Raw genomic sequence first — 12,968 nt, 5'->3', positions numbered from 1 at the left:
TCATTATTTCAATCTGCTACTCAGAATTTCATTCTGTAACTTAATTTAAACACATGTCAAATTCTTTCACCATCTAACTTCACAGCAGACCTACTTATAAATCAACCACGTTTACCCAAGATAGTCTAGTCTACTTCATCGTTACTGTTAACTCAAACCCTCATGGTATAGTTTGCTACCAACTATAGACCACCTTCCCCACACTTTGTTCAACATAGCCACATTCCTGATTGTAATAAAAATACATTCCAAATAAACAGTTTCTTCATGTGCTGAAATTAAAAATAAATAAATAAATAAATAAATAAATACTGTTGATAAAATATATTTTGTATTATTATTTTCATTATTAAATATGTATAAAAAAAAGAAATACATGTGTCTCGACACATTCCCTCTGAGATGTATGATGATGTGCCAGGTAAGTTTAGCATCGCAGTTTCAGATAATGGTACAGTAAAAACAGATGTTGGTGGCACAGATGGTTCAGCTGTGCCCAGAGCGCTCCCAATAATGTCATGGTCTCCAATACCTTCCACAACCTCTATGGGAATTGTCTGGGACACCTTGACTCTGTTAAAGAGATCTGCTCTGAGGCAGGTCCTCCAACAGTGGATTTGGCAGATTCTTTACCTCAAATCAGATTTATTATTATTTTTTTTTTTTAAATATCAATCATGTAACATAAAAACTGTTGACCGTTGATTTTCTAGGCATTTTAGCGGGACTTAACCCTTGTTGGACCAGGTCTGAAAAGTACAATTTTTCCTTTCCGGTCCATCAATCACAGGTCCCTATTCGTTTTTTCTCCAGAAAAAGTCGAGAAAAGCTTTCAATGGCCGAGAGAGGCTGAGAGAAGATGGGGAAAAAAAACTGAGGTGGATCTCAGCATTATGCATAGTCCCTTCACCACAGACATAACATGGACATAAACAAACAAGATAGCTGCTTCCGCATCCAGCGCACAAAGAAAATCGCGGACATTTGCCAAACTTTTTGAGATGTTAGAGTAATAATGACTTGGAAAGCATTATTGAGGAGTTTGGCGATAAATCGAGTGATCAGGAGATGATTTGTCAGTATGCACTCTATGAAGAGAAATGTGATAAATACAGCGAACAAGGAGTGGGGCAGGGCTGGAGATGCAGCACTGAGTGTCCTGTTGATATCCTGTTGTTCATTTTAAACCTGGTTTTACTGTGAATAAAATTACTTTTAAACAACACGTGTAAAATAAACAGCTTCTGTGGAAATAAATTAGACCTGCTGCGCCTAACGGGCGCTGAATAAATGGATCGCTAAGGGTTAATAGGGGGGAGCGACTAATACACCGGTGCACCATATAGGCCTACGCCAGTGTGTGTAATATTAAACTACTGTACTAGCGCCACAATGGGATTACTACAGCAACGGGTATGACTCACACAAACTGAACTGTCAACAACCCGATTTGTCTGTTCAGGATCTACGGCATTCAGGTCATGTTGCTAGGTAGAAACACAAAACCACTGTTCAAATTAGGCTAAAAGTTTTAATTGACCTACCTCCTCTCAAAACGTCACAGCTATACTGCTTCACTTACTTTTAACACAATAACTGTCAGTATGAATTTCCTTATTCCCACCCTCCCAAGCCATTAATTTGTCTACATTCAAACTGAACCCGCCCCTGGGATCCGTACCTAACAGCTATTGGTTAGAAAGCTGAGAAACTTTTCAAGTCTACCATTTGTTGTAACTGCAATGCTATAATAATGCAGGTGACTTTGAGACCAGATATAGTAGTACAGTAAGAAAAAACTAAAAACTAAAATGCTACTCAACAGGTTTGAAATTGCGTGTTGTTGAATTTGTCGAAATACATGTTAATCACAGTGCTGAAAAAAAAAACAATAAATAACTGGAGAGGAAACAAAGACAAACTTAAAATGGCCAAAGAAAAACAAGCTGATAGGAGGAAATGACCCGATGTTGAAAACATTTTGTAAGTTGTTCTACACATCAGTGCAACGCAGTGTAGGGCCCTATGGAATCCGTGTTAACGAGAACATGGACAGCTCAAAAGATTAATGCGGAATTAACTGCTGTAGAAAAAAAAAATGCATTTGGCAGTAGAGCACTAAGCTTGCGATTTACATATTTTAAGGGAAAACGTGAAACTTTAATTTTCAGTACAGGCAGTGGCGTAACTTTGGTTTCAAAAGTGGTGGTGGGGGGGGGGGGGACAGTTTCTGTAGCTGGGTTATAAATAAGGCAGGGTATTCTGTAAGGGATAAACAACGAGAAGGGTGGAATCGGTGAAAATAATTCACCGTTTCAAGTGCGTTAAATAAATGCAATCATGGAAAATAAATATAAACCTTTTTAAGGACAATTAGACAAGGTTGTAGACTCTGTTTAACATCTGTAATAAACAAAAAGTACTACTCACACAGACTACTATTTTTTTTTATTAAAGAACATATTGCCACCTAAACGCACAGTTTGTATTTTGCTATATTTTACAGTACAGTCACTTTTGAACAATAAGATCACAATGTTCACACAGAGTGAACCCATGGGCATAGCAGTAAATACAGAATTGATCAATTTCAAAACAAAGTTGTGAAAAAAAATAACCAGTTTTTAAAAGTTAACATTACAATTAGATAAACAAAAAATTACTCAATCCAATGAACACAAACTCAAACCGAATGGAAAAAACAGAAGCCTGTAAATTTACGGTTTTGTGTCGTTTGCCTTGCCTGCGGTGTGCAGAAGTTAATTTAAATGAATCTAATTACATTTTTTAAAATAGTAAAAACAGAAATTAGAAAAATAAAATGTTAATCAGAACAAAATAACACGGATTCCATAGGTCCTAGCAGTGGTGCACTTAAAGTATGTGTATGGTTATGGTTTTGATTAACAAAACAAAATGTATTTGTACAGCTGGATATTGAATGGGATTGTACTGCACCGTATGCAACACTAAAATGTTGTGTTTACTGGTTATTAGATGGTGCACTGTTTAGATTTTTTTTTTTTTTGCTTTTTCAATTGAAGCAAGCAGCACTGTTTAATCCTTTTCTTTTAAATTTGAATTAATACACAAGCTTGTGAAAGCCAATGCAGCGGGAATGATTGTCCAGGTATGGTTTTGGAAAGAAATGTTCAGTAAAGCAAAGATGATATGTTCTTGAACTTGTTTGGGTACTAGATAACCTAAAATAAAATACAGGTAGTTTAATACAAAATGTGATGTATAACTTGATTTTAAGCTGTTAATTATTATTTTTTAAAAATGAATAGTTTCTAGCAGTTTAGCAAAAATAAAAAACACAAATTATTAATGGAATTTCAAAAACGAAACCGGTGTTATCGGTGTTGAGCATGTAGGAAAAAAAAAAAATTGTAAAAAAAGTATTTTAAACACAAAAAAGGTGTTTTCCTAAAATAGAAGTCTCAAAAAGGGGGAGAGACTTTTATGCCAGTGCGACCTATAAAACGATTTTTTATGGTGTATACCGTGAAGCAGTTAAAACAGCATTAGGTTATCTGGGGAGTGGGTGAAGGCAAAACTGCCCGGACGGGGCACTAAAACAGTGTAAAACATCTTGAAAATGATACCACATGATTACTCAGTCTTTATATATTAAAAAGCATTTTATAATTATAGGAGTTTATACTTTATCAGTGTAGTACAAATTAGACCTGTCTCATTGATTTAGTACTTCATCTGGACAGGTTTGTCTTGGTCCGGGATAATTTTGATTGATTCAAAAATATGAAAAAAAAAAAAAAAAGTAAACCTCAGTAATGACGTTATTACTTTATGACTATGGCAACTATTTTCGCAAATTAACGTATATCCGAACATGAAAATACAACGTCCCAGCACTAATTACAACGTGTCTCATCTTGAGCCCATATGAAATTGTGTCAATGGCATAAGAAAATACAAACACAGGCATACGTAGTAGTTAGGGCTCTGGACTCTTGACCGGAGGGTTGTGGGTTCAATCCCCAGTGGGGGACACTGCTGTTGTACCCTTGAGCAAGGTACTTTACCTAGATTGCTCCAGTAAAAACCCAACTGTATAAATGGGTAATTGTATGTAAAAATAATGTGATATCTGTATAATGTGAAATAATGTATAATGTGATATCTTGTAACAATTGTAAGTCACCCTGGATAAGGGCATCTGCTAAGAAATAAATAATAATAATAATAATATCACAGGCTTTAAACAAAGCACTTCTCTTGCATGTGCGCGTGCACACGCACGCACGCGCACACACACACTTGCTCACATGCACATCTGCAACTTGATTTGAGAGCACAATAGTAAAAAAAATCTAAGGAAGCTTAAGAGTAATTTTAGGGAAGGCAGGGTAATGCAATCTTCTTTTCACCTATGGAACACCACACGTGTATAGTTTCAATTTCAGTCACCCAGGAATTCAAAACCTTTTTGGCAGTTAGTCAGCTTAGGCCAGACAGCACTACGGTACAACAGCCAGCATTTTTGAAAGACAAAACATATTTTTTACTCTTTGTTTGTCTCAACAAGCTTCATGCTTTATTAAACATATTAAAAAAAAAAGGTGACAAAATATTATCAAAAGAAATACAGCAATCCGTCGTATATATGGCCCAACCATTTATCACCTTGCTCAAGCTCTTCAGCAACATCACACATGTGTACAGCGCTAATACAAAATGGCTACAGTAAAGCAAAAGTGAGTTGTGCTTACAATTGAAAGTCTTTTTTTCCCCCGTAAACCTATACATTTTACTGCTGTGTAAAATTACCCGACACTAATGTAAGTGTATACAGCACGGGGCCAGGATTTTTTGTGCAAATGTCTGTTGTAAATAGCGTGTATATATTGTAATTAATTAATGAAGTACCTGACACTCCTGGGCCTGTCTGCTGTGTGTGATTATCAGGTGTGTAATCTAATCAGCAGGTAGGTGTGTTCCATGTACTCTGTGCACTACCATTGCTGTTCAGTGTGTGGATATGTAAATAAATCCTGTTCGTCTGCGGGGCATATCAACTTCAACCTCTGTTTATCTCCTGCCTGTCACTCAGCAGCGAATGCACGCATCCACACAGCAGACGGCTACCCTGTATCTTTCTAAACAAAGGATTTAGGGGAGCTCCCTAATAAAAGCTGAATCTCAAAACAATAATGGTGTGAATATAGTAATTGTTACAGCTGTGTATAATGGTATTTAAACCAGGATTCATTTATCCAACTTTTTACATATTCGCCCTTACTCTGGTCCCACCGCAGTCGGATAAGCAACAGACTGCTGCAATTGAAAATCTAAATGGTGTTGATACAAATATAATTAAATTGCATATCTATCTTGTAATCTTTGCTGGAGTAACTATGCTTTACACTATTAATCTGATTGTTCACAGCTCCTCAGGAGGTGAAATAGAAAACAATACTACACTACTGATTGCCCCAAAATGAGCTAAAAATGAAACCCACAAATCAAAGAATCCCTACATGTGTAACAAGCATAAAGCCAGCACCTTGAAGCATCAGGTCTATATGATCTGTAAAAACATGAACCTAGTATGGCATCTTGGGTCAGAGGTCAAAGTGACGGGTGGGCTGAATGTTTCCGTACACTGAAGAGAAGTTGCCGATGAAATGGTTCAGAAGTTAATGGTTGTAGAAGCCGTGGCAGATGCTTTCACAGCATCACAATGCCAGGGATACGTATTCCCAAGGGAGGGAAGTCTTGTGCGCTTCAGCAGTAAACTCCAACATTACCGTCACTTCCAAATTGTCCATTCTACATTGAACTGTGTAGACTACAGTAAGACAACAGACACAGCAACATTTGATGTACTCAGCTGAAATAAATCTTCACTAAAACAACTTGCCAGGGCCTACATAAAAACAGTTAAGGCCTATCTTAAGACTGCTTTGGCCTTCAGCCTTCTGGGGATTAGATACTTTTGTAATCAGCACCAACAAGGCTTGGGTAATATTCACTTACACACCCAAATGAGTAAGAGAATACATCGTGGGGTTTTCTTTTTTTGTTCTCACATAGAAGAACCAATCCAGAATCTTCCTGAAAATTGGAAGAAATACATTTTAAAAGACACATCCCGATAGCCCCGTTCTTTCTGTTTAACTTGTTCAGTCCTGGACTTATCTTGGCAAGTATGTTAACATATGTCATTGGAAATCGCATTGGAAACTCATGGGAATCCTGTTCTTCAGCTCAACAAGAATAATTAAGGACTGAAAGGGTAAAGATATTTTGGTCATTTTCATGTACTTCATACTTCAATTTGGAATAGGCAGATATTTCAAATACAATGCTAATAATAATAATAATAATAATAATAATAAATATAAATAAATAAATAAATAAACTTCCTAGTACTGAATCACTTCCTATGTGGTACAGCAATCAGGCCATGTGATCCATGGGAAATTATTAAATACCATAAAGAAACTGTACTTTCATTTTATTATTCACTTAAATGTAATGCAAAAAACAAGAAAAAAAAACCTTGTTAGCACCGCTTTGACAACTGCAGTCAAATCTGTTACATAAAGCAAAAAAATAAATACATTTCTGAAAAAGAACTTGTCACTTGCCCCCTGCCCGTCGCACAAAACACACACAAAAAAAAGCAAAATCTTCCAGGATTTTGGTTTAATTTAACAGTGAACACAATCAATCAATTAGCGATTAATAGGGGTGTATATACCTTGTAGCTTGACGAGTTCACTAAATTCTTCAAGATACATAAAAGGTTCCCTGTGACCCGACCTCACCTCAACAAATGAGTATCATACTTTAAGGAAATGTTCCTTTCAGTGCAGTTTGGAACACATTTGCTAGTACATTTAAGTAACATACTTGCGTAGACACAGGCTAAATGCGGTTGTGAGTTCAACTTTTGCTCTTAATACGGTTTATATACACACACAGTTCAGTTACAAAGGGCAGCGACAACCGCACTAGTTAATCCTTTTCAGAGTATCGAGTGCAGTTATTAATTCAGTTTGTTTAGGTAATGCGCATTAACTGTGTGTGTGTGTGTATTACAACCGCACTATCACAACTGCAGTTGGTGCTCAGTGGATTTCTGCACAACTGATGATGTCATTGTTTATCAGTGTGATAAACATGGCTAAATAATATACATATATATATATATATATATATATAATTATGATAAGGCAAGTTGATTTTGTAATATTGATGAAGGTCTGTATCTTAGCAACGTGCTGACATTGGCTACCTACCTTACTAACAGCTGGTAGAAGCAGAAGAACGTTCCTCTCGGCTCCAAAAAAATTACAGCTAGAAGAAAATCTTCAGGTACCGACCAAATCCTTCAGCGTGTGCGGAACTACGGTGCAGCCCTGCACTAGGTATGGATCGATAATTTCTTACCCCTAAAACGGAGTCTGTGGGAGTGAAACAGGTTTTGAACCAGTCTATAAAAAAAAAAGCCTTCCACTTTATTTCAAACATGCTTGTGTATACAGAGTGCACAATTAATTCTGCAGTGCAAGCTAAAGAAAATCTAGGTTTTAAGTTCAACAAACCACCTCTGCCAGAAAGGGTTATGACCCAGTTTACACTACTGGGCTGGCCCAGGCCCGCCTCAGATTTAGGTCTGCAACCCTATTCACATTTGAGGCTTAAGGCACCTTTGCGAATTTCACATATGTGACTGAAAAGCAGGCCTAAAATGTGGCAAATGGCTTTTTTTTTATAGAACGATAGCCTGCACTCCAGAATGGATGAGCTACCGGAATATACAGTAATCCGTTGGTAGCAGATTTTTTTTTTTTTTTTTTTTTTTTCAATGCAGCACAGTAGCAATTGTATGGTATATATTTATTTATTCAAAAAAAATATATATTATTGCCTATTTTAACTTGCTGCTTTACAGCAATGCACCATCACATATCTAATACAATTTGATCAACAACATACATGATACATAATACACCACTGCTCTAGTGCCAGTAGAATAACATTAACAATAATAATCACAATAACAGGCATCAATATTACAGTGAGGGTCTCTCCCTCACATGGTGCATCAGCAATCTTAATATTTGTGGATGAGAAATATTTTTTTGTGTATGTAAAAGCAAGCAGCTTTTACAGTAAGGGCCGGCCCTGGTCCCAGATTGCAGGCCCGGGCCTCATCAAAACGACAGCCTAAATCTGGGCCAGCCCTGGGCTTCACATATGAGAAAAAGGGCCAGCTTAAATCGCAAGTGTAAACAGGGTCTAGGTCTCCAATCTGCCATGAATCCAAACAAGGCATCCCTTGAGACTGATACCAAAACTGTCAGAAGCTGCTTAATTAGCAATAAACACACTGCTCCCCACAAACATGGATCTGATCTGTCAGTGTTCAGCTGGAATTCTTAGACAAGACCATGATACCTGTACAGTATTGTGATTACACTTCTATAGAAAGTATCTCAAAACCATAAGTCTTTAACTCAGCATTTTCTTAGGTGACTAGAAATTAGATCAATCTAATATAGTGCTGCACTTTCTTTTTAACACTAGAAGCGCCAAGCTGGTCAATTTAACCGTTTTGTGTTTGAAAATTGAAATTACTCTGCGTTCCGGTATGTAATGTGCATGCCCGTTTGTGACTTTTCCTAAATATATGTATTAGATATACTGACTGCGTTTGAGCCGCATATTCACAAGAAATTGATCATTATAAGCACGTTTACCTAGAAGCGCCAAAACTGGTCATTTTAACCAGTTATTTCAATACATATTTATTTATCAAATATAGCCTATAATCCTGCCTTTCAATACAATCACCGGTCCTTTTCAATACAATCAGTCCCGTGATCAAGTGGCGTCTATCTGGCTACATTCTTTGAGTGCTTGAAAAACACGCCTCTCTGAGTCATAGGTACCTCCTGTGTATAGCATTGCAGGTTCATTCTCAGCTCTATGCACGAAACAGTATTCAGTCAAAGGTGGGGATCTCATCGGTGGCTGTAGCTGTATTTTATAACATTTTAGACCTGTCAGCCATCAATACATATGTTCTGTACAAGGAATGTACCGGGGGAAAACTGCAGCAGGAGGGACTTCATCTTGCAGTTAGCCAGGGAGCTTCGGCAAGCACATATGGATCAGAAAAGGGCAGAGGAAGATGCTCCTACTGGCAGTGCTGCAGCCGCTGCACCCACACACAAGAGGAAACAGTGCCCGGTTGCAAAATGCAATGACAACAAAACTTTGGATGTCTACGACAGTTGTGGAAGGGCAGTGTGCGGTAAATGCTCAGGGAAAGTGGAGAAGCGTGTATTATGTGTGGACTGTATAGGTTAAAAAGCTGCCAGGTATGTAGGCTAAATAAATATTTTATGTAAACAATTTATTGTATTATAGTTATTTATGTTTTGAAGTAGTGATTATATTCTATTTAAAAAAAAAAAACCTTTTAAAGTTATTTTTAGAAACAAATAAAATGTTTATACAACTTCATATGTACAGAGACCCATTACAAAATAGTTACTAGTTAAATGTTTATTTTAATTATTATTATTATTTTTTTTTTTTTTAAATCTCTCCAGTGCTTCCCTTCCTACTGGCTTAAGAAAACCTTCCTTCGCACACACCTTTGCATCAACTCTAAATGCCTCAACTAGTAAGTGTCATTTGAGTGGCCCCTTGTGCGTTTGATACACAACAAGGTTTTACACTTAAGTGAGACCTTTTCTTACGGCTATAAAGGTATGGCAGTTCTCTGGGATTGACATGTTTCTCCAACTGGGTAAGCTTATAAGAAGGGTGGTTTCATTGAAACTAGGTCTAGATCGTATTGCAAAGTCGTTTGTGCCATTCCAAAATATAGTAGCAATGTACACAGGAAGGGGTTGATTTGAGCAACATTTACCCTGCTGGGTTATACCACAGCTGGATTTCAATGAGAATTTGATTGTACCAGGGAATCCTCCTTTTTTCTATGCAAAATCTACAGACACAAAAGGTTAATATATTTGAAGATTTTGGACAGGATTAAAGTAATTTGTGATTTACAAACAAACTCACTTAACAGAAACATATAACGGGCAGCAGTGTGGAGTAGTGGTTAGGGCTCTGGACTCCTGACTGGAGGGTCGTGGGTTCAATTCCAGTTGGGGGACACTGCTGCTGTACCCTTGAGCAAGGTACTTTACCTAGATTGCTCCAGTAAAAACCCAACTGTAAGAATGGGTAACTATGTAAAAAATAATGGGATATCTTGTAACAATTGCAAGTCGCCCTGGATAAGGGTCTCTGCTAAGTAATAAAAAATATATCTAAAAAGAGTCAACATACTGTAGATTATTACAACAGTACAGACAATGCAAATATATCATACACGCACCTCCAGTAACACGTTCTTACAATTACAACGAAAAAGCTCGATACTCTGTATACAGATGTGCCCAAATACGGATAATTACCCATACAATTACGAATAGAACGTATAGTGTAAACTATACTAGTGAGCCCATATTTTTGACAACTTCTATCCGCCCTTAGAAAAAAACATTTCAGTATCCAATAAATTAATAAACCTAAACTTTTTTTTTTTTTTTTTTAATGTATTGTGGTTATATAAATTACATCAGAGTGGCTGAATGCATGTCATGTGAAATCCCAGACCGGCTTTACGCCCACGTATACATGGTTTGTGTACAGTAAAGACAGGCGTAATAGTCTGTTTTTAAATGAGTTATTGTGTGAATATGAACCGTTTTCCATCATCACCTTAATAATCAAAGTAAATTATGTAGCGCTGGCTACGACTCGAGTGGCTACACACCGTGTCAGAAGTCAAATGTTTTTACTCCTTCAGTAAGTCTTCAATTACTGTAATTATTTTAATTCTCACACAAACATGGATCAAAAGTCAGCATTTGTCAATATGGCATTCTGAAAAACACCTACAAAATGCTGTATCCGCAAATTTATATTAACTCGTTATTTTAATTGATTGTCAACTCATTCATTTCAATGGGCCTGCGAGATCCCGCCCATGTCAAGAGGCCTTCACTGAAAAATACCTGCATCACCCTATACTGTATGTTCACACATTTCGATAGAGGCGCTTCGAGTAGGGTGGAAACTCAATTAGCAATGGAAAAAACCACACATACACCTTATGCAGATCCTACTTATTTAATAAGCTCAGAGAATAATGAAATGTACCTTTGTAAACATTTCCATGCAAGCTCAAATGAAAGAAATACACACCCGGTTTGGAATCGTTTAGAAAAACATATCCCGTCTGACTACAGACAATCGTTCGATAATGACATTTCGGGTCTCCAGATGTTCTGCATAAACACTCCACCCTACTGTCTAAAGTGACGTGAGTAGATAACATTTGTTTATTTAATGAAACACGATCATCCAGGAGGACGAGGGCCACACTTCTCCGCCATCTTTAACAAGGGAGGAGGTATTTTAACCCAACCTCATTCGGGTTTGGATCAGAGAATAAGCGGAAGTAACCAACGCAATAGCTATTACTGTAAGTTAGCTCGTGCGTGATCCGCTAACTGGTATTTGGCTTGTCTTGCCCTTCGCTCTGTATTTTGGTCGTCGATGTGATGCTAGTAACTGTAAAATAAAATCTGTAAGTGTTACCTTAATGATCCTGCGGGGCAGTCCTGCCATCTTGTCTTTAATGCGGTTTTAGACTCTGGCTCTCTCGCTACTTCTTCACTCGCAAACACGGTGCAGGGGCGCAGCCGCACGATGTTCCGGTGAATACCGTCACTGCGCCGGGAGAATGCTGGGAAATTGAGTTTATTTAGGAGCTGTCTAACATGGGTAGCAGCGATTGTTTTTAAGAAAAAACTACAAGTCCCAAAAGACTGCTCCACTTGTCTGTTGCTGCGAAGCAGACAAATATAAGAAAGTGAAAAAACTGACATTGAATTTGGAGGTATGTAACGGCAGCACCTGGAGAAAAAAGGGGAAGTTAATAATATGTCCTTGTAATTTAAGTAATATACGGACAGTACTGTACAGCTGTGTATCAGTTGTATATCAGTTGTATCAATATACTTTGTGTTTTTTTTTCTTCTTTTTTTTATGTAGTACATGGACCTATTTTAAAACGGGAGTTTTGATAAACTGTAACCTGTAAAGGTCCATTCTGGTCAGGATTGTGAGGTTTGATACAATATTTCACATTGAGCACCAAGTTCATTTTGTGGGAATATTCAGCATTCATATGGATTTCCATAATAAGATTACATACGATCATGTAATTTATCAGAAAAGCAACACATGAAGTACTTTGCTAGTTAACCTAATTGATGCTCTCCTGTTACATGCTTTTCATGTTATGTCAGCCTGGTCACTATCATATCTGATGACATATCTGAGTACCTGTTTTTGTATGGTGTATTAAATATTTTCTAATCTCAAATGTAATTATTTGAGTCGTTGAATATTTAGCGGCTGCCTTTGTTTTACCCTATAGTGCTGTATTACATCATACATCTAAGACATAATTTTTCATATGGGTTTTTTCTTTTCCTGGAGACCATGCATGGGGTGTGTGTGTATATACACACACACACACACACACAGTGCTGGGACAAATTATAACAACAGCAAATGATCTGCAGCAAGATTAGGGGTGGGGATTGCATTGCCCATTATTCCTCACTCTGATCCTTTACTTACTAAATATCTTGGTATCACAGAATAATCATATCCTCTTTAAAATATATGCTAAATATTTTAATGAACAGTCTCTCTACAAATATGATCCACTTGCTCCCAATGCAGAATGACTGGGTGTGACATTTTCTCTTCATTTTACCCTCATTTTAATAGGTTTCTGTCTAAAGACAACCAAGGACAACACTACATTCAAGTGTAGCTGTCTTGGCAGTAACCACCCAGGACCTTTTCCCTTTTTTTTCTAGGGGTGGTAAAATAGA

The 12,968-nt window shown here is 37.2% G+C and overlaps 1 protein-coding gene across 1 annotated transcript in view; it reads right to left on the bottom strand.

Moving 5' to 3' along the window:
* LOC117414753 (ubiquitin-conjugating enzyme E2 N) overlaps window positions 1-11,808 on the bottom strand; it is a 19,428-nt gene extending 7,620 nt beyond the window's left edge. Inside the window, exon 1 of the mRNA XM_034024540.3 lies at window positions 11,659-11,808. Coding sequence (XP_033880431.1) covers window positions 11,659-11,688 — 30 coding nt within the window. The 5' untranslated portion in view covers window positions 11,689-11,808. The remainder of the gene's footprint in view (window positions 1-11,658) is intronic.
* Between the last annotated feature and the right edge of the window lie 1,160 nt (window positions 11,809-12,968).

This window comes from Acipenser ruthenus, chromosome 7 (genome assembly GCF_902713425.1).
Source record: "Acipenser ruthenus chromosome 7, fAciRut3.2 maternal haplotype, whole genome shotgun sequence".
Lineage (NCBI taxonomy): Eukaryota > Metazoa > Chordata > Actinopteri > Acipenseriformes > Acipenseridae > Acipenser > Acipenser ruthenus.
This window is presented reverse-complemented; position numbering and strand designations above follow the sequence as displayed.